The sequence below is a fragment of the Lithobates pipiens genome, unplaced genomic scaffold (assembly GCF_037356315.1).
Source record: "Lithobates pipiens isolate NorthernLeopardFrog02 unplaced genomic scaffold, aLitPip1_a1.2 Scaffold_8, whole genome shotgun sequence".
Taxonomy (NCBI): Eukaryota; Metazoa; Chordata; class Amphibia; order Anura; family Ranidae; genus Lithobates; species Lithobates pipiens.
In genome coordinates this window covers 260,391,538-260,415,190 of record NW_027507903.1, presented here as the reverse complement: position 1 = coordinate 260,415,190, position 23,653 = coordinate 260,391,538, and the positions used below count along the sequence as shown (strand labels likewise).

At 38.3% G+C, this 23,653-nt stretch overlaps 1 protein-coding gene across 1 annotated transcript in view; it reads right to left on the bottom strand.

Moving 5' to 3' along the window:
• Positions 1 to 23,653, bottom strand: part of KITLG (KIT ligand) — a 104,898-nt gene that overhangs the window by 40,132 nt on the left and 41,113 nt on the right. The window contains exon 3 of the mRNA XM_077471267.1: positions 183 to 242. Coding sequence (XP_077327393.1) covers positions 183 to 242 — 60 coding nt within the window. The remainder of the gene's footprint in view (positions 1 to 182; positions 243 to 23,653) is intronic.

Genomic DNA, 23,653 nt, shown 5'->3' with positions numbered 1-23,653 from the left:
ATTTTAAGGGTCAGTATTGGTAGCTTTCATACTACTAAAAATTTCTCTTAAACACAGTTCACATTTATCACACATTCAGATATGATACAATGTAACATTGCCCAATAAAAAAAGTATATTGGAGTTGTATATCACTCACACGTGCACACATCCTTCTATACATATAAATACACAAATCTTACCAGGCTACTTCTGGAGATATTCTTTACATGCATAATGTAATCATTTGGGAGATTTCCAACCTAAAAATGAGACAGAAAATGGGCGTTACATTTAATTATGTAATATTATTATTGATAAGAAGAAAACATTGACAGAAATAAATATAGCCCACAACCAGTGCTCTCATTTAAAAAAAAATTTCAGCTGGGCTTTGATAAGCATTTTATGGTGTAAAATGCATCCCTAATAATTTGGAGAGTTTACATTGACACTTTTGCATTTTCCATGTAGTACAGCTGAAGTACGATGACTTTTTGGACACATTTTAAATGAATGAATAGTCATTCCTATATAAGGCGTGTTTAACTTGGAAAAAACTAAGATCTAGCAAGAAGGATTTTTTAACAACCACACTAATATGCAAATGTTTGAAGCATAGTTGCAGTGATTAGTAACATTATAAGGCCTTTTTCAGATGGGCTTTAGCTTGTGTAGGGGCACAAAATAATTTCAAAGCTTTGAAGTAAGCTTCAAGCTGCGTTGCTGATGCCTTTAAAGGCGAAGTTCATCTTTTACAAAAATAATAGTAAATGTGCATATTTTTGCAGGTAAAAAAATGTCATTTTTTTTTTCTAGGTTCACAGGAGCAATGTCAGGCTCCTGCCGGCTCTTACTATAGCTGTCTTGCCCATACCTCCTGTACAGACAGTTACTGGAGAGCAGGAAGAGCAATGAACTACAAGAAGACTCACCAGCGTCCTTGCAGTTCATTGAGAGCTACAAGCAATCTGCCATGGTGGCAGACGATAGTCATAGTTCATTCATTCATAGATCACTATAAATGTGTGACACGGCAGTGTGGGCAGAGACCCGCATGGCTGTGCTCTTTTTAAAATGTGACAGTGGGTGTGGGGGGAAGATCCTAAAATTGGTGTAATATGTAACATAAGGTGAACTTATCCTTTAAAAAACTATGGCAATGGAAATGTTGAATACAGAGCTCAAGAGTGCTGTTGCTTTAAACAAGTAGCAGGCTTTCAAACCTCAAGTTGTGCATCTTGTTTAAAGCCCAACTCTGGACTGCTTTCAAAAGTACCCATGTAGTGTCAGCATCCATCAAATATTTTTTATTCTTATTAAAAGAAAATAAATAATACATACAACACAGAGCCTAATGGGCTTACCCAGGTTCAAAAGGTCACAAGGACTAGACTAACTATACATAAACAACTGACTTTCGTCGTTTTTAGGCGGACCTGAAAGGACAGCACATAGACCTCTCCGCTGACATCCGACCTGCTCCGATCTGAAAAAGTGTGATGGAGGAATAACCTACTTTTATATCCATCTGTGGATTGGGTGACCACGGACTCTACGGTCTGTCCTCATCCGATCTCCCATAGTTGATAGCGGCGCTCTGACAGGTCTGCCCCGGCACAGTGTGCAGAGACGGACCTGTCATCTTCCTGCTCAGTGAGGATCGATGGTTCGATCCCCCGCTGAGCAGAGCGGGCTCCGTACACGGACACATCTGCGTGAAAGAGCCCTTAAAGTAGAGAAGATTGGTAGTTTAAAGGATTCATAAGCTTGTCAAAAGCTCTTCAAATGATTGTCCACAGCTTGCTGTACACCAGTGTTTCTCAACTTCAGTCCTCAAGTACCCCCAACAGGTCACGTTTTCAGGATTTCCCTAATCAAATTACCTGTGCAAAATAATGTATAGCCTGAAAACATGACGAGTTGGAGGTACTTAAGGACTGGAGTTGAGAAACATTGTTCTACAGGCATACCCAACTTTTAAGTACACAATGGGGTTTATTTACTAAAGCTGGAAAGTGCAAAATCAGGCTCACTTCTGCAAAGAAACCAATGAGCTTCTAACCCCAGCTTGTTCAATTAAGCTTTGGTAATAAAACCTGGAAGCTCATTGGTTTCTATGCAGAAGTGAGCCTGATTTTGCACTTTCCAGCTTTAGTAAATAAACCCCATTGTGTACTTAAAAGTGGGGTATACCTGTATACAATTCCTGTATACATGCTGAAACCTGTGTCAGCAAGGCAAATAAAAGTACCATTACTTTTTTTTTCCACTAGGCAATGCTACGTGTAGTTGAAGTGATTGTAAAGGCTCTTTTTTTAATAACAAACTAATTACACTTACCTGCTCTGTGCAATGGTTTTGTACAAAGCAGACCCGATTTTCCAATTCTGGGGTCCCCTGCCAACACTCCTGGTTCTCCCCCCTGCTGAGTACCCCCCCAGCAAGCCACTTGCTAGGGGTGCAGTAGTGCAGGCTTGAGTCAGAGCTGCACTATGTGCTGTAATTGACACACACAATGCGGCTCAGCCCCCACTGGATTTAACAGAAGCAGGAGCCAATGGATCAGGCTGCTCTCATTGAGTCCAATGAGGAGAAAGAGAGTAGGGTCGCCGTTCTCAGGCACATTGCTGGACTGAGATCAGGCTCAGGTAAGTATTTAGCAGGGGGAGGGGGGGGGGGGTCTGCACATAAAAGGTGTTTTACCTTAATGAGTTAAGGTAAAAAAACATGCTTTAGCATAGTTATCTTACAATAAATAATGCTGTTTTTACTTACTGATGTTAGAAAACATTACACACACATTACTAATTACTTTGTTTTATTAAGTGTTGCCTCAAATTGCCTTTTTCTCAATAACAAGTGTTTAATTAAACAAAATCTGTGTTTTCCATTTTTTTTCTCTTTTTTGATGTTTTTAATTGTTAACAGCTGTAAATTCTCTTGAAGTTTGCTTATAATTGTTTTATAGCTATGCAAGCAGAATCCAGGTTACGCTGATTATATAGTGTTTTTATTCACATTCTTTCTCCTAGCTGAACACCGTTGAGACATTTATAACAGCTATATGGGCTAAAAACTGGGTAATTTTTTACAATGTGTATTTTTTTTTTCATAAAGCATAAAACGAGTCATTAGAACGAAAAAAACATTAGGAGCTGTTCAAACAGGTCTGTTTGCTGAACAATTATTTTTGAAAAATATCTTTTGTTTAGCATATACGCTCCTATTGCCTGAATGAGCTAATTAATGTTAATAAAGGACAACTGCAGACATCTAGGAAAAAACGTATCTTGGCAGAAACAAAAGCGATCACCCCCCCCCCAAAAAAATGGCCGATTGCTTGGCACCCCCACAACAGTTAAGCTAAATGTGTTTTCTACTATTTAAAAACATTTCGATTACCTAAAATCTGCAGGCACCTCCTGTTTATGAACAGTTGAGCATTATTATTTTTTTGCAAGGTAAAATATTATAAATGTTGAATAAATTTAGCATAACACAGAAATTTTTTGGCTTTAAAGAATGACTCTACTCTACCTATACCTATAAAAGATAACACTTGTCCCTGTTCCCTGTCCCCACTTGTCCCTTGTCCCATGTACTAGTCCATGGTATCCCGCGTAGTCTTGCTTGCAGGCAAAGTTCTTCCTACACTACTCTTCTCCAAAGCTGTCAGCTTGCCTCAACACTCTGCATGGATCTTTGCCAGGTGTGCAGACATGCCATGGACCTCCGTCAGTATAATGGCAGAGGCTCTTCAGCATTTCTGCGCATAAATGAGATGTAGACATCCCAGGAGTCAGTTTCCAGGATCTCAACCATGCACATAAATGCTGCAGTGACTCCTGCAGAGAACCAAGGCATGTCTCTGCAAATGCTCAGGGTCTAGATACATCATCTATGCATAGGCAAGATCTGAGCATATGGAGCATTTGGAAATAAAAAAATGGTATTTCCTTTTTTTAAGCTTTAATTTTAACAGGAAGAGATGCGAAGGCAGGAGAGAGAATCGTAAAGAAAGGGGAGAAGTTTCTGATTTAATGTTGCACAAGTATAATACCCTTCAAATATCCAGGTTCCATAAACAACAGTGTAGTACTGAGTATTATGGACACCATAAAGAGGTTCAATTTGTACCACCTCTGAAAAGTTTGAGGAATTTATCTAAGAGGTTTGATACTATTTGGAAGCCATGGCTTGACCATATGGATACGAGACTGAGGTAGGAGTTACCTCTGCCAGAATATAGATGTATGCAAAAAAGAAAAACAGTTTTTATTTATAGGCGGAAAGGATTGTGTATTGACTTGACAATGGAAGTGAGAAAAGGGGTAGGTTAAAATTGCCCCCCCCCTTTTTTTTTGCCATGTGTATGTTTTTGGTGTTTTGATTTCAATGCTATGTTTGTGTATATATTGTTGTGGTATCAAAAAAATAAAATAAAGATAAAATCTGATTTAAAAAGTCAATGTTAAAAAAAATGCCCTTAAGCATCCATATAATATGGCGGAATGTGGTAATTAAAACAAGGCTGTTTTGTGGCTCTTAACAGATCTCTCCTTATTTGAGTGCTACAGGTATGGCAACCCCCAGCATTCTACCACCATAGTCATTTGAGGACGGAAGTATATTTGAAACAAATGGTGGAATCTTCCTGCCACAAAATATATCATGTTACAGATGCTTCACATCACAAAGGTTGCAAAACACTTTCTTAACTGCATTTTTAAAGCAGGCGTCAGGCGTGACATGACAGCTAGGTTAAACTGTTTTCTTTTAACTTATTAGATCACTTGCCCATCACGCGTCAGCATATTCCTTAAGATTGTACAAGTACAGCTGGAAATATTTGGAACCTGCACTGTTGAACTCGTCCTGAAGTCACAAAGCCAATAGGTCAAACTGCCTAGGTTAAGTGATTCTTGTCATAGTCTTTTTTTTAATAAGCAAGCTAGGCACACTTCTAAACTAACCCACAGACAGCAAAGACAAGATTGACATCATAGAAGCAACCATAGAAGAAATATAAAACAATCAGTTGCTGGTTAGAAAGAGTATACAAAAAAATGGGCAAATTTGGCGCACTCTGGTTGTGGGTACAGTATTATAGAAGTGGCAGTGAATCAATACTATTCAAAAATGGGGCACAGTGCATAAGTCCATGACCATTAGTCCATAAAAATACTAAAACCAATGCTGATATCAGAGAAGGGTGCCAGCCGACAGATAGAAGGTAATCTGAAACATAGACAAGGACAAAGATTGGCGCCTTCTAAGTGTAGCAGTAAGAACCCTCCCCCCCTCCGGTGTCACAATTGGCACCTTACAGGGGGGAGGGGGGTGGAGATACCTGTCAAAGACAGGTATTTACACCCACTTCTGGGCATAGACTCCCGTGGGAGTCTATGTCATTTCCTGTCCTGCCGCGCTGTCTGCTGGGACACACACGGGTCCCAGTGACAGCGTGGACAATTCCTATTGCGCTGCGCGACTCGCGCATGCGCAGTAGGGAACCGGGAAGTGAAGCCAATTCGCTTCACTTCCTGATTCCCTCACCTAGAATGGTGACGGCAGCAGCCGAGAGCCGAGCGATCGATCGGCCTCTGCTGCCGGCATCGCTGGAACCCGGGACAGGTGAGTGTCCATTTATTAAAAGTCAGCAGCTGTAGTATTTATAGCTGCTGGCTTTTAATATTTTTTTTTTCGGTGGAATCCCTCTTTAATAAAAAACACTCACAAACAAGTGATTAAAAAGGGCATGTCACATAATATCATCATCATCTGCGCTGTCTCGGGGGGTGCGGTTGGCTGGTGGTCGATGTCAGTGGCTGGGGTGTCTGTGAGTCTTCCTTTAAGCCGGTCGCGGTGGTGGAACCCAACGTTCACAGTGGTCGGGGACAAAATTCAGTAAACACAGGAACACAGCTACAGCGATGTCATCACTTGCGGGTACAGGGTCTGCGGGGCAGACCCCACAGACACCCCAGCCACTGACATGGGCACCAGCCAGCCGCACCCCCCCCCCACCGGGACAGTGCAGATGATGACGATATTATGTGACATGCCCTTTTTAATCACTTGTTTGTGAGTGTTTTTTATTAAAGAGGGATTCCACCGAAAAAAAAAATATTAAAAGCCAGCAGCTATAAATACTACAGCTGCTGACTTTTAATAAATGGACACTCACCTGTCCCGGGTTCCAGCGATGCCGGCAGCAGAGGCCGATCGATCGCTCGGCTCTCGGCTGCTGCCGTCACCATTCTAGGTGAGGGAATCAGGAAGTGAAGCGAATTGGCTTCACTTCCCGGTTCCCTACTGCGCATGCGCGAGTCGCGCAGCGCAATAGGAATTGTCCACGCTGTCACTGGGACCCGTGTGTGTCCCAGCAGACAGCGCGGCAGGACAGGAAATGACATAGACTCCCACGGGAGTCTATGCCCAGAAGTGGGTGTAAATACCTGTCTTTGACAGGTATCTCCACCCCCCTCCCCCCTGTAAGGTGCCAATTGTGACACCGGAGGGGGGGAGGGTTCCGATCAGCGGAAGTTCCACTTTAGGGTGGAACCCCGCTTTAATTAATTTTTTATTAACAGTTTACAGTTCTTACTGCTACGCTTAGAAGGTGCCGCTCTTTGTCCTAGCCTTGGTTAGAAAGAGTGGTGCCTGCATGTAACATGTCTGCCGCACAGTCTCAAGCATTGGGGTTACCCTTTCAAAACACTGGATGTCTGCAGATTGGCATCTGTCTACAGCTCCTCATTCATATCATCAAGACTTCATTAAACCTCAAGCTGTCACAGTGGAGCTAAAGTCTTGAACTCAAATGACATCACCCAGCCTTCTGTGATGATTTGAAGAATTACTAAAATAATCTCTGAGATAGATATATTGTTCATCTATCAATCACTAGTTAAAAAAATATTGGTGTCTGCAGCACACAGTCTTGCACAATATAAGAGGTCTCTTCAAACATTTTCTGTACTTTTTTTACTTTTTATAATAGTGTGAAGACTTTTTGAAGAACCCTCGTATGACAATTCTGGGTCTTCCCGTTTGAAGTTTCAACATCATGCTACCTACAGCACTCTGTTCATGTTAGTATCATTGTACAACTCCTCTGACTGCTGTCCTATTCTCTTAGCCTATTGTCAGTCTGCTGGCATTGTGCTGATTGGATGTCTTTCTGCATACCCACAAAGGCCCATCTACATCCCTACTTTGTGGCTGATATAAAATGCTTTTATAATCATAGGAAAATGAATGCCCACATATAGAAGAGCAGTTCTGTATTAGCTTTTTTTCCCACGAACTTCTACAATTTGCAGAACACTAAATTAATGGATTTGGAAGCACTTTTTCGTGGACACCCAGAACTCATCTATATATGCCCTAACCATATAAACTGAGTGTTTTCACAGTATAGAAATATATTATAAATCGTTACAAAGAAGAATGCTAGGAGACTGGTGTTAATGAGCTATCCAAGCTTTTAAAAACAGGTGTAATATTTGGCAATTGCACAGACTTATGGCCCGTACACACGATCTGAATATCATACGACAGATCGTACGTCCTTTTTTGCTTAATAGTCGCAAGTAGAAATTGAATAGGTAAATTAAGTCATGAAAATTTTTGTACGACAGAAAAAAAAAACAGAAGTGATGTCATGTGTTGTAATGTATTTGTATTGTATTTTAGGACGACAACTATACTGAATAGACAAAAATTGAACGATCTGGAATTGTACGAGGAAAATTTTTGTGAATAATATCGGATGAACTGTCGTGATCGGCTGCCAAAAGTAGTGTACACACGATCCAAAAATCATACAATTCTTCCTCGGACGACAGTTTTTGTACGATATTCGGATCGTGTATACAGGCCATTAGATATAACTAACTAATCTGACTTTGAGAAGCACTACTAATCTAATAAAAACATTCTTGTACAAACTAAATTGCTGTCACTAAACCTACACCCAGGAGATATTAGCAAGGACAAACATCAATAAGATCTGTTAGCTCTGCTCTCAGTATTAGGCTTCATGTACACTACAGCTTTTGGCATTTTTTTTGCCAAAGATCCTAAACTCAACTCCATAATTGCCTATGGGGTTGATTTACTAAAGGCAGAAACACTGTGCACTTTGCAAAGTGCAGTTGCACTCTGCAAGTGCAGTTGTTCCAGAGCTTGGTAAATGAGGTAAAAGCTCACTTTGCAAAGAATACCCAATCACATGCAAGGAAAATAAAAATAAAAATTAAATATTTGCTTGCACATGATTGGATGGTGGAAGTCAACAGAGCTTCTGCTAATTTACTAAGCTCTAAAGCAACTGCCCTTGCAAAGTGCAACTGCACTTGCCTTTAGCAAATCAACCCATAGGCTTTTATGATCGTTTAGGAGCATCTGTGGTTAGGGGAGGTTCAACCTCCTGCTCTCGAGCGCGAATGAATCATGTTCAGGATAGGAACATTTTTCTGCATTTTCCTTCGGCTGCCGGTCAAAGTAGACTATGTGTACATGAAGCCAAAGAAAAGGTTAGAAACGAGTAAATAGTTTGAAGAGTTTTGTTCTGCAGGTGAAATAAGTATCCTGCTACTGGCCTTCATCCACAACTAAAATGATGGCTCTCTATTATCCATATGGTGGAATAAATCAACAACGGTTTGTAACTGACTTAGTAGAGTTTACTTTAGAACTTAATGTCAACCAAGCATATAATGAAGCTGTTTTGAGCAACAGTTATTCAACACACTCCATTCATAATGATTGCAGAAGAGAGCCAAATTTCAGGATTACGGCTTTGGCTACACTACATTCATTATGAATTTGTGTTTGCAATGCTACATGACTAGGCTATTATTTCAAAGATGCTGGCAAAGCCTGTAGAGGGGATGAAAACAAATGCTTGTCAGCACTAATTCCTTAAATAGATTTATTTATGTGGCAATCCAGCAAGTGGCCAGGCCCAATAAAATATTGTATTCCGAGAAATGTTGGGAAATAATTGTATTAGGCACGTGTAAAAATGCAACAATATAGTTTGGATAAACGTTTTTCCAATAATCTTGATTATCCTACACCTGAGTATAGCCCTTACAGACAACAGGGTTTCCTAGATCAGAAAACTCAAATTTTATTTTTCATGACCTTTTAAAATGGAATTTCAGGCATATAAAACAAAAACATAATATATGTAGTTATATATTTATTTAAAAAAAAAAGTGCTGGTTCACACTAGCGTGACTTCTGACAAGAATTGCATGCAAAGGGAAAACACATTATATTAATAGAAAAAGGGGTTGGGACTTAAAATGAGGCTCAGGTGGACATTTTTCTCCCTCCCTATTGTACATAAGAAAAGGGGGTTTGGGACTTTATATGAGGAGTGTACCCAACAGTTGATGTAGTGAACAGTCATAGTATAATTGCATAAGCAAAATAAATGAATTATACATTATATTCAATGGTGCCCATTCTCATCAATGTGTCCCAGCATGGTGCAACTTTGGAAAAGATTCCTGTGCTACTTTGGTGCTATTTACAGTACGATTTGGCCCCATAGAATTTGCAAAGTCACAATACATAATTGCGCTGAAAATCGCATCAAATTATATTGCAGCAGTATAAACGGAGCCTAAATGTATATTAGCTTCAGATAGAACAAGTACATGATTTAGACTTAATTTCAGCATCTTGAATTCTCCTGCCTAGGAGAGGGAGAGGTAGAACTAAGTGTGAACCAAGTGTCTTAATGTGCTGACAAAAACATACTGGCAGGAGGATAGAGCAGAGGGATAACCTCATTAGTCTGTTACTGCTCCTTTATTGTCCAATCACAGGTTGCAGGTAGGAAAGTGACCTAACTGTATTGCCTACTGCATTAGATAATGGTCATACCACCAGACTAGCTGTGCTATCTAGCAGAATTGTGTACATCTCAGCTTATAAAATTACAAAGACATCAAATGGTGCTGTGGGAGTCCTCAGTTTAGAGCACGTCTACCAAGGTAAGTGTGACACCAAGGATGAGTACATAAATGTTTATTCATGTGTGTAATCTTGTGTGTTCAGCCTTGGTTTAAGTACTATTCTCAAATTCTTAGTGTCAATACTTTGAATTGCCCAAATCTTTGTAGTTAATAATGCCTTCACAAAGCTATAATAGAATGTTATGAACTCTCTCCTGCCATGGATAACAATATCAATTCATTCTAAAAATCAATCCAGCTGTTCACACATCTGTTCTAATAAAAAAGCCATGGACCATGACAAAAATGCCATATTCCTAAGTCTTTATGAGTAGCTAGCTTAGTTTTATTTAGTGAATAGAACATTTTCCACACCTTCCAAATATTTGAAGGCAAACATGGGGGCTCATCCTACTGTCCTAAAGATCTCCATATACTAATGTATACATATGATTTAAGGCTGTTACTGATTAAAATTTTCGTGTTCGATTAATAGTTTTTTTTAAATTGATTAATCGACTAATTTGGATTAATTATAACGCACATACAGATCCAACTACTTTTAGCTGATATCCTTGCATTGAAATTCTGCATTAGCCAGTGGTAAATGTGGTATACACTATATACAATCACCCAACACTAATTTGTTTCCACAATCCATGACTTAACTTCACAGTTGACACAAATACGTTTTAAATTCAAACTGTAGCACTGACGCAAGTCATTTTTTTTCCACAGTAGCGTGACAATCTCTCCACCTCTGGTCTAATAATCTCTCTCACCATATGCCATGGACCCTTGTGCAAACAGGTGGTCATGCAAGTGGGTATCAAAAGGGTTAACACAAACCATAAACTTCTCTCATGTCTCCTTAGATCTCAGCAAGGACGCCAGGTCATGGGTAGAAAGAAAAGATCTAAGTGCTCAACGCTTAAGTATAAGATTTAATGTTTGTGTTCCAACACAAACTACTCACATAAAGATGATAAAAACACAGCATGTAAAGCCGACAATCGTGTAAGTTCCGTAGGGCAGCAGCGGGTGACGTCATGCATAGCTCCTCCTCCGTATGCGTTAAGTTCAATCAGAACTTCAACGTCATCGGACACCTCCCCCCTTCCCTTTGTTAGCAGACAGAGGCACTTGGGGAAGGGGGGAGGAGTCCAGTGACGTCCATGTCTGTGACGTCACTGGATCTCCGACTGAACTCCTTGAAGACCCAGAAGCTGGCAGGGAGGTGAGTACTGATCAAAAGAATTTTGATCAATCAAAAAAAATCGATTAATTAAGTAATTAATCTTTAATTTCCACAGCCCTAATATGATTTGGTTCTACCATATCCATAGTTCAAGATCCTCCGATCTCCTAAACCTGTTTGGTTTGTTTTTAATTATTGTTTGCCCAACAAAGAAAATATTACCATCAAAAAATCTAAAAAGATCTGATCCGTAATCATCTATTAGAAACAATTGGATCAGAACACTGTATCAGAACAGAAAGTATAACCATACAGGTTATGGTGCTATGCCAGTAATACAATCAAAAATCCCTCACCCTATGCAGTGTGTAGCACAGTAAAGCCCACTTAAAGTATAAGCAAAGGCAAAACGTGTTTTCATTTTGGATAGAGTAAGGGAGAGTTCTAACCCCTGTAATATTTATTTTGCCATCTGTGTCACATTGGAGACATTTTCCTTCCCTCCCTGTTCCATAGCCAAAAAAGGAAGTGGGAGGAAATCCTGGTGTGTCACCAGAGTCACAAGAGCTAGTGTCCGCATAGGAAGATCTATCCCTTTATTCCTGTTGTGATGACTACCCAAAAAAACATCTCTATAGACACTTTTATTTCACAAGCATAATTCCAATCCCCATCCTCTGCAATTCTCAGGAAAAAACTGACAGCATTATTATGACAAACATTTTTTATGACAATTATGACAAACATGCATTCCTGATTGGCTACATCCAAATACACCATTAAAATGTGATAAGTCTGCATTTGACATATTAATATAAAATATGAATTAAAGGTAAAGTGAAAAGTATTTTTGATTTAAATTGGCACTAAAGGCAAAATCAAAAATTACATTTATGACGCAGACTGTCACCAAGATTAACAAAGCAGTCTTTGTTTTTCTGAGTCCCCCTTGTAACTTATTGTTTTTTACCTGTTAGTCTTGGTGTTTTTTTTCCAACTTTCTTTAACAGGCTAAGCTGCCTAGTTATAAAGTGTCAGCCAGAAGTTTCAAATAAACCATTTAACATCGACAGGGGTACTTATGGTCAGCATTTATTCATTTATGTAAAACCTTTATTCCAAAAGTAGAACAAACTGTTTATTTAACTGCTTAAAAAAGCTAGTTGAGTTGAGCTTTAATTTGCTAGTGGCATGAAGTGAAGTAAAGTCTGTTGAAAATTATTATTTAAGGTACTTATATAGTGCCGTCAATTTATGCAGTGCTTTACATATACATTGTACATTCACATAAGCCCCTACCCTCAAGGATCTTACAATCTAAGGTCCCTAACTCACATTCATACACTAGGGCCAATTTAGACAGAAGCCAATTAACCTACCAACACGTCTTTGGAGTATGGGAGGAAACCAGAGTACCCGAAGGAAACCCACGCAGGCACAGGGAGAACATGCAAACTCTAGGCAGTCGTGGTTGGGATTTGAACCAGTGACCCTTTTACTGCTAGGCATGAGTGCTACCCACTACACCACTGTGCCGCCCACTGCTGCACCACTGTGCCACCCACACCACTGCCGAAAATCTACTAGTCCATCTAATACTACCCTTTCCACACAGCTCTGCTGTCCAAGGTTGGTTCTGTTTCTCCTCCATAGATAGAGGAGACACCCTAAGACAGGAAGTATGTTACCACCCACGTCAGGTGAAAAAAAAGACCCTAAAAACTAAAATGAATGCATCCACAATATCTAAATCAATATTTAATACTGCCTAAAATTGCCAACTTTTCTGAAGCGTATTTGTTTCCTGATATAGCTTACTTTCGAGAATAACTACTTTTTAAAGGGTTCTTTGACAGACATGAGTTTATAATGGAAAGTGTAACAGAAATGTTTACCGGCCCAGCAAGTCTGCATTAGCAGCCAGTGAGCTCAAAAGGAAACACTGTTCTTGTAATTTCTTCTTAACGGTAGAGGTTGCTTGAACTGAATAAAACGTTTGATAGTCTCTCTTACCTTAATTTGTACAAACTAAAATAAAATAAAATAAATAAACATTCATGGCATGCATCCTTTTTGGGGTGAGTCTAAATTATATAATGCATCCAAGAAGTCTATTCCAGATCATTACTTTTAATATTGTGTGATTTTATAAATATTGTTTATATAGAATGAAATTACTTGTGGTTTACAAATGTAATTTCATAGTACAGCAACTAATTAATGAAAGTAGTTTTCATTGTCATAATTGGTTTTATAACTGTTAATGATGCAGTAAAAATAGAGACAATTGCTCCAAGAAGTCTATGCCAGTTCATTACTTTTAATATTGTGTGATTTTATAAATATTGTTTAGATAGAATTATATTACTTGTCCTTTACAAACATAATTTCATAGTACAGCAACTAGTTAATATAAGTAGTTTTCGTTGTCACATTTGGCTATTATAACTGTTAATGATGCAGTAAAAATGGAGCAAATTGCTTGTTGTGACATCATAAATAAGTGCACAGCTTGCATTTATATATATATTTATATAAAATTACACGATCGGATGGGAGCAATTGCCAGACAGCATAAAGATCTATTCCCAATGGGTCATGTACTGACCCTTTTTACCGAACAAAACTTGACTAATATTGAAATGGCTAGTGTGAAAACATAATTGCTGGTACATTTGAAACTATTTGTAACAATTCCTATTAGATTTATTTTATTAAAATGTCCTGTGCTACTACTCATTTAAACAACAAATTACTGAATACATGCATGCCCCTTTCTGCTGCAGAAAGAAGATATAATGTATTTAATGTCTATTGTATGTACCACAGGGCTATACATAAGTCAAGTTGGAATGTTGGTAATATGAAGAGCAAATAAAGGAAACCTATGCAAATACAGGAAGAATGCATAAACACCATATTGATAGCATTATTGGTGGGAATCAATAGCAGAACTTCACTGCAAGTTCATGCTATTACATTTGTTTGGCAGTTAATCAATGTTTTCCATTTAATGAGAAAACTTTGAGATATTAAGATGCGTAAGGGTCAATTAAAATTTTTCAGGAATGTCTGTGGCTTGATTTGATATATTACTGCTACATTTAGGCAAATATTTTTAGGTTGGAATAGGCCGTTTGGTATAAAGATCTATATGCCTGAATACTAAGTACAATTCAAAAAACTTTGTAATTGGTACAAATTTTAATACATTTAATTAACAAAAAATACGAATGAAGCATTTTAAACGTATGCAGGTCTGGCAAAACATTTTAGACCTTGAAGATTGCTTAGAAATGATGTTTAGGTATTACATTATTTATTAGATATAGATGAATTTTAATGAAGGCAAAAAACCTTATTCAGCACATAAAATCATAAGCACGCTACAGAATCATTAGGCTATATAAAGTGAGGGAAAATAGGCCATAAAAGGTTTATGGAAATCATAATAAGCTATAAACTGAATGACCTGGACATATATCAAACACAAATTAACTATGTATCACGAATCAATAAAAATTTATCAGTTACCTCTCCTTAAAAATACTACTAATGCTACACAAACACACCAGCTGGTCAAAGATCAGATTTATAACTAAAATATGCCTAAGCAAAACATTTACATGACAGGCCTCTATCGTCTCCTTATCATTAATGACATTCAAAATAGCTATAAATACCTAAACAGACAAATGATTATTATTATTATACACAATTTATATAGCACCAACAGTTTATGCAGAGCTTTACAATGTATAGGGGGGACAACACAATTACAGTACAGTTAAACACAAAAGGTACGGGAGGGCCCTGCTCATAGAGCTTACATTCTAAAGGGAGGGGGTGGTACAAAAGGTAATAGCTGCAGAGAATGATTTAATGGGGGTGGCTCGGGTGCTTCTATGCCTATATTTATATTTTTCACTGTGGGTTACAGATGGACCCAAAAAGGCCCAATAGTGGTCCATACATTTGCAACCCATGCAGTCAGTAGAGTGAATCAAGAGTCAGCCCTAAGCAGGCTAATTCACAGATAGTAAATATCCTTAATTTCATCGCATAGACTTGGCATCCCCAGTTTTTAGTTTAGAACTTTTTCTTTATTTAACAAGTAAAACATGCTTGTGAAAACTATAAGCTAGTATGCCTATGCAGGGATTCCTGCTACACTGATACCAACCTGCGTGCTTTCCAGCACCTGGCTAGTCCTTCGAAAGGAAGGCAAAATACTGCCCCCTCCCTTCCCTTTTAAAAATAAGCAAGCACTGTAACTGGGATATAGGAATTAACAATAAGAGCATACGTGTCAGACTGTGAGAATCGCAAAAAGAAAAGATAAGATTGCGCTATGGACAAATTTACCCGTTTGCTAGACAAGTTTAAATAAGTAAATGTTAAAATGATTATAATAAAGTGAACTGTGAAGGGTTAAAGCTGCCTGTGCTTGAAACCTATCCCTCTAGATGGGAATAGATTAGAAATGTGAAAAGTAAAATAAGCTTTGGCGCTAAAACCTAAATGGTGTACTAAAAATGCTAATACTCTACAAATTACATAAAATGAAGCCCAATGTGGGAATTTCACCAATACACTGTATACGTGATATTAAAGCTATATGTAAATGGAAATGTGTATCCGTTATCCTACATAGTAACTATGCACAAGTGTGGTAAAAAATAATGACTCTGCACAAGTGTGGTAAATGATATGATAAAAATTACAACTAATCTATCACAACTAAAAATGTAGGTGCTTTGACAAAAAGTGCTTTAGCTCACGTAAATGAGCCAATACTTATATTCTAAAAAGTGACAATCAAAAGGACATTGTGAAAATACCAAGTGAAAACATCAAAAAAATCAAAAAAATCATATAATGTCCAATCCAAAATGTGTTATAATGTCCAAAAAAATAACAATATTTGTTCAAAGTTGCATCATCTAGTTGCTGAAAAAACGCATAAGACTTTTATCAGATAGGAAGGTGAAGCAAGGTGACTGGTGAAAACAAGGGTTAAATTCCTCTCCGGTGCGCCACTCTGTGTTAGAGAAAAAATGTATATATGCGCTCACCAGACATTAAACCCTCAATGGGTTAACCAAGCAGTCACAGTATGAGCCACTGTGCAGCTCTCTCGAGGCTCTGCCACCGCTGTGCTGTGGGGATATTTTACACTCTTCCTTCCGTGAATGGTCCGTTTAGCGTTTGTACATGAAGGGAAACAGAAGTACAACCATGGTGCAATATTGTTGTAAAAACGTACTATGTTTATTAAAAACAGTTTTACTCACAAATTCCAAAAAAGATAGATCGCTGTGAAATATACTCCGCCGGCGTTACTGCTTGAATAGCAGTGTAAGGTGCACGTCCTAGGCCACGCCCTACGCGTTTCGTCAGAGCGACAGATGACGTCGCTCTGACGAAACGCGTAGGGCGTGGCCTAGGACGTGCACCTTACACTGCTATTCAAGCAGTAACGCCGGCGGAGTATATTTCACAGCGATCTATCTTTTTTGGAATTTGTGAGTAAAACTGTTTTTAATAAACATAGTACGTTTTTACAACAATATTGCACCATGGTTGTACTTCTGTTTCCCTTCATGTACAAACGCTAAACGGACCATTCACGGAAGGAAGAGTGTAAAATATCCCCACAGCACAGCGGTGGCAGAGCCTCGAGAGAGCTGCACAGTGGCTCATACTGTGACTGCTTGGTTAACCCATTGAGGGTTTAATGTCTGGTGAGCGCATATATACATTTTTTCTCTAACACAGAGTGGCGCACCGGAGAGGAATTTAACCCTTGTTTTCACCAGTCACCTTGCTTCACCTTCCTATCTGATAAAAGTCTTATGCGTTTTTTCAGCAACTAGATGATGCAACTTTGAACAAATATTGTTATTTTTTTGGACATTATAACACATTTTGGATTGGACATTATATGATTTTTTTGATTTTTTTGATTTTTTTGATGTTTTCACTTGGTATTTTCACAATGTCCTTTTGATTGTCACTTTTTAGAATATAAGTATTGGCTCATTTACGTGAGCTAAAGCACTTTTTGTCAAAGCACCTACATTTTTAGTTGTGATAGATTAGTTGTAATTTTTATCATATCATTTACCACACTTGTGCAGAGTCATTATTTTTTACCACACTTGTGCATAGTTACTATGTAGGATAACGGATACACATTTCCATTTACATATAGCTTTAATATCACGTATACAGTGTATTGGTGAAATTCCCACATTGGGCTTCATTTTATGTAATTTGTAGAGTATTAGCATTTTTAGTACACCATTTAGGTTTTAGCGCCAAAGCTTATTTTACTTTTCACAGACTGTGAGAATCACCTAGAATCTAATGGACCAGTTGCCATAATGAATCTCTACATTGCCTTGCCAAACTTTGAGAAGATTTGTCAAGGTCCAGATAAAGCCCCAAAAACCCTTCTGGATTAGCTTTTAAGCACCTTAATAGACTTGTAATTTATTACTTATAATAAAGATTGTTTTCACCTTTGTGAGAGTGTTTTGTAAAACTTTTATTTTTGAGGGGCTTTGAAAGCAAAATAAAGTACGCTTAACTTTCGATCTTTCCAGGGCTTGAGTAATTGTCAGCATTACCAAATAAATTTGAGTAATTATTGACCTATTGCTTTCTATTGACAAAAAAATCTCCTAATCTCTGGCTACAAAGGAGCACTGTAAGTATTTTTTGTCATTGCAGATAATCTACTGTCTTCAGCCAGACACACCTGTCTGGTAGATTTAAAGTGAGATAAGAGGATCAGCAGGACATAACTCTATAAAACAAGCAAACCTTGCATACATAATGAGAAAATATCACATCTAACATATAAAAAATGTATTTACAAACTATACATATATACAGTTTTTTTGTTAAACAATAACACAAATTGATAAGGTATGCATATGAAACTTGGGTAAAAGAGGTGCAGAAAGTCAGGGACTCAACAGCACCAGACATGTGTTAAGAACAGAGAGACCTAGAGACCTTAAAGTGATTCTGAACCTAATAGTTTTTTTTTTTTGCCTTAATATATTTTCTCTGTATTAAGGTAAAAAAACAAAACAAAACACTAGTTCTAGCCCCTCTGTCACTAAACACTTATCTGAGTCTTTTCACCAACCCAGAGCTATCCTGGCTGCAGGACCAGCTCCTGCTGCTTTTAGTCAAACCCCTGTCAGGAGGAAGTGGCTCGGGAAAGTGCCTGCACGGGTGCCTCCAGAGCACATGGTTTGCTAAGGGAGCACTCGAAGGAAGAAGGAGCAGACAGAGGATTTCCAGAAGAAGAGCAGCTAAGCATAACCTCTTTTTTTAAAACTAAAAACGCCTTTCATATCAATTTCATTTTTTATTTTTTATTTGTGGTATATTGTAGATTATGTATAATATTATATATTTGCAGTGGAGACTGCATGGTTAAGTTGTAAAATATATGAAGGGGTGTTCCTTAAATGGTTATTTATCTAATTACCTATTCACTAAAGCTGGCCACAGATGAATCAAAATCTGGCCTGTTCAGCAGGGACCAGCTGAATATTGATCCATTTGTGACTGTTCCTGCTTGGCGATTATTAGGGAGTCGCACTGTCACAATACAATGTCCCAGTGGCGGTGATCCACCTCACTGCCCACAGACTGAATGGAAAAAAAAAGACCCATCTATGACCAGGTTAACTCTTTAACCAAGGTATATATACATTGGTATGGCTCTACCCCCTATCCTCTCTTGTATTGGGTGAGAACACTGTGGTGATATCATCACACATGTTTGTATATTACGGAGGTACCAGTGTTAGAGGATGCTGGTATTCATGCAGTTCTGAGCAAGCAATAGAATCTGAGTTTCACTGCTTTGTCTATTTTTTTATTTATTAATAAATAGTTTTAAGCTATGCGAGTCTCTGTTTATATATTTTTGCAAATATACAAGTGGACCCACCTTCTTTAGACTGTGGAAATGGTTTCCTAAAGCGCCATACACACTATCAGTTTTTCTGCTTAATTTTTCCTTCAGATTTACCAAAACCATATAATATGAGGTCAAACCTTAGGAGTTTCAATTTGTAGGCAATCAGGCAGGCCCTTCTACTACATGGTTTTGGTAAACCCCGAAGGAAAAAAAACAGCAGAAAATCTGATAGTGTGTATGGGGCATAACAGTGGAATGAAATAGAGCCATGCGATTTTTTTTTTTCAAACAAGCGTACATGACCTACTTAGCAAGAATTGGTAAAATAGTTTTTGGTGAGCGTGTTTTTTTTCATTTAAAAAATACATAATTGGTTTGACAGCACTTATGAGTGTTTGAACACATATGTATTTTAGAAGGGACAAAATACTTGTGTGTTTGGTGCGAGAATTCAATCAATCACAGTGACTGGCTATTTTATTGATGGCATCTGGTTTGAAGAAGATGATATTTTTTTTTTTTGCAAATAGTTTTAATACTTACTTTTTATTTCTATTATGCACTTATGGAAGAAGCACTCTAAATTTTGTTATATGCTTCCATGAATATGACTAAAAAGTCTTCCATGCTTGGAGAAAAAGTATCTGATGCCAAAGGCTATCCTCGTCTAGCTGGTATACTGTATATCAAATCTTTCACTAGCGCCAACAAAAACTTTGATCATATACAGATGGCCAGCTTAACTAATAAAGTTTTCATCAGTTGATCCCTGACCCCTGCCTATGTTTTTGAGGTGTTCATCAGGATCCTTGAGTGGTGTGAATCTCAATAGGGGAGAATATACAATTCCCGGTTTGCTTTTTATGTATATGGCCTTGTAAATTGATTTTACGCTAGCTATTAAGACTTATATCATATTATTCCTGGTAAAAATAAATCACAGTTCAAAAAACTGACATGCCTCTAAAAGGTGGAAGTATAACAAGAGAATATCTCACACATTTAAACGGTAATTATTTATGGTCAAATAAAATGTAACCAGCTATGTATTTTGAAAAAAAAGTTTATATGATTTATGTATTTCACTCCAAAATTATGGAAGCATATCATATTGCATCCAAACTAGACATAAGGGTAATAGCCTCTGTCTCCAAAATAGGGAACATGTTGCAAAGTTTGTTTTTAATTTTTAATTTTTAATTTTCAATGTGACTGAACCTACCAGACTATACTTAACAGAAATATTAATTTATGGTGCGCTGAATTTTAGGGTACACACAAGGATAATCATTTAATAAAACTGTTATCCTGGAACTCCTAGCCAAATACTCTCAGCGAATAATCAGTCCCCCTGTTAGATTTCTTTACCCATTATTTCCTGGGGTTGTTTGGGTGTTGGGTATGCATCAAATGATTTTTGATGTGAGAATAATGCATGTTCATCCACCAGTTAATTCATGTTTTTTGCCTACAAATGTAACTGCCATGCACTTCTAATGGTAGTAGCTACTCTTTGAACACAAACAAATGGGGATTACACTTGATTGATTTATAAACATGTTCTTGCAAGCCAGGTTTTACATCATTAAAGGCTGGTCTGAGATATGCATATCAGAAAATTATTGGAAGGGACATATCTGGCTGTCCCTTAACAGGTTGCTCTGAGGACAGGACCTGTCATAACATTCACCCAATAGTGCCAGCTGCAGATATGTGCTACTTTGATCATTTTTTCTTGTCTATATTGAAAGAAACGATTAGACCAGCCAATGGCAAATTTTTTAACAGTTTACCGCTCATTCAAGGCACTAGATACTGCCACCTATGTGGTCAAAAATGGCCAGATGTTTGCAACAGATGAATCAAAGGATCTATGACAATTATCTGCATGTATAAAGCTAACTTAAACTGCATATACAACTAACAAATTTCAACACACAACCTCGGATCTACAAAGCCATTTGTAAAGCAATATGTTTTGTTACACCGGTCTTTTTGAATGGAATCTTTATAAAAAAAGACAAAACATATCTGTCCCCACACAATGCTGTATCTGTTTTGTGTCTTTAGATAGCTGACGATACACCTGAATAGTCTTTGATGTTTCTGACTACCTAAATCCAAGTAACCTGCTGGGCCCTAGGGATATAACATGGTATCCTTTTATCCAGCTTCTGAAATTCCACTTAACTGGCTTTTACATAAGCAACACAAATGTTTCTGGTATATACTTTATAATTCTCAAGGGATTAAATAAACATTATAAACCTGTATAACAGGAAATATTTAGCCCTTACTGGAGATTACATAAAAAGTTCCCACATGATGAAGGCTAAAAGGAATTCAATACCCTCTGGATGTAATTTGAAGTAGGGGGTTAATAATCTTCATGGATATTATACTATACGATTATAATCAATCTCAAAATGACACTACCCAACTTAATTATTAAGGCAAGAGCAATGTTCAAAGTGCAGTATGTCATGTCAACCCATTAAGCCCCATACACACTATCAGTCTTTCTGCTGAGTATTTCCTTCAGATTTACCAAAACCATATAATATAAGGTCAAACCTTAGGAGTGTCAATTTGTATGCAATCAGGCAGGCCCTCACACTACATGGTTTTGGTAAACCTGAAGGAAAAACTCAACAGAAAAACTGATAGTGTGTATGGGGCTTTAGAATTCATCTTTCAATGCCTACACTTCAGTAAACTGAAAGTACATGTAAACCCTAACTGAATGGCACTTTTTTTGTTTGCTAAAGCATTCTATACCAAAAAAATGCCTTTTTAGCAACATACTAATTTTTAAGTTGTTGCATCCCAATGATGCTGATCAACTGCAGCATCTTTGCAGCTAATTCCTGTCAACCTACTCTCCAGCAATGCCTGAATGGAATATATCATGGTGGGTTTTCTGATATTGATAACAGTAGACCCTGCCTGAATAATTTATATTGAAAAGGGTACTTAGCTCCACTGGAAGCCCTTGTGACAGGGTGACAATATAGAAGCACAAATGAGAGACAGAGCATTACCCCAAACAGGAAGTGTCTGCTCAAGGACCTTTATTGCATCATAGCAGCCAACACACGGTAACACGTTTCAGCAGTACAAGGCCTTAGTCAAGCATATTCATGGCTGGGTCACCAGGGATTATGTAAATTACTAACTGCTAAAACCAACAGCCAATACTCCATACTCCTACTACTTGATCTCTCTGCGGCCTTTGATACTGTTGACCACCCACTCCTTCTCAATAAACTACATTCCCTTGGCCTCCGTAATTCTGCTCTATTCTGGTTCTCTGCCTATTAATCACAGCGCTCCTTCAGTGTCACCTACAACTCTGTCTCCTCCTCTCCATTGTCCCTTTCTGTGGGGGTCCCCCAAGGCTCTGTTCTTGGACCCCTTCTCTTCTCTATCTACACCTCCTCCCTTGGTCACTTGATAACTGTCCATGGCTTCCAATACCACTTACGTGCCGATGACACCCAAAGCTATCTGTCTACTCCTCACCTCACTCCTTCAGTCTCCTCTTGCATTACTAACTTACTAACTGACATATCAGCATGGATGTTGCACCACTTCCTTAAAGTAAATCTCTCTAAAACTGAGCTATTAATATTCCCCCCTGCACATGCCCCCCTCCATGTCTTTTCCATCAAAATCAACAATGCAACCATCAGGCCCTCCCCTCACGCCAGGGTACTAGGTGTAATCCTAGACTCTGACTTGTCATTTCAGACCCAAGTCCAATCGTTGTCAAAAGTTTGTAGAATTCACCTCCGTAAAATCTCTAAAATTCATCCCTTTTTAACAAATAAGACCGCCAAGCTCCTCATTCACTCCCTTGTTATCTCTCGTCTTGACTATTGCAACTACCTTCTCATTGGCCTTCCTCTCCATAGGCTATCCCCTCTTCAGTCTATCAAGAATGCTGCTGCCAGACTTATCCACCTTGCAAACCACTCAGTGTCAGCCAACCCTCTCCTCCAGTCCCTACACTGGCTCCCAATCCCCCAGTGAATTAAATAAAAAATACTAACCACAACATACAAAGCCATTCACAACTCTCCTCCGAGCTACATCACCAATCTTGTCTCCAAATATCATCCAAATTGTCCCCTCCGCTCTTCTCAAAACCTCCTACTCTCAAGCTCTCTTGTCTCCTCCTCCCTTGCTCATCTCCAGGATTTCTCCAGAGCCTCTCCCATACTCTGGGACTCACTACCTCCACTGGTCCTGCTATCCCCTACTCTCGATACCTTCAGGCGATCCCTGAAAACTCATCTCTTCAGGGAAGCCTACCATGTCTTCAACTAATCTCCTACCACTTTCATCAGCTCATTCCCCACAGTTAACCCTTTAAAGTCCATATTTTTCAATGAGTTAGCATGGCTCAAAATGTGCACTACCAAATGGTGGAGCAGAACGTTAAAGGGTTAAAACCTTTTGTACCACCTGCCCCCACCCTATTAGATTGTAAGCTATTCTGAGCAGGGCCCTCTTAATCCTCTTGTATTTTATTGTATTGTAACTGTATTGTCT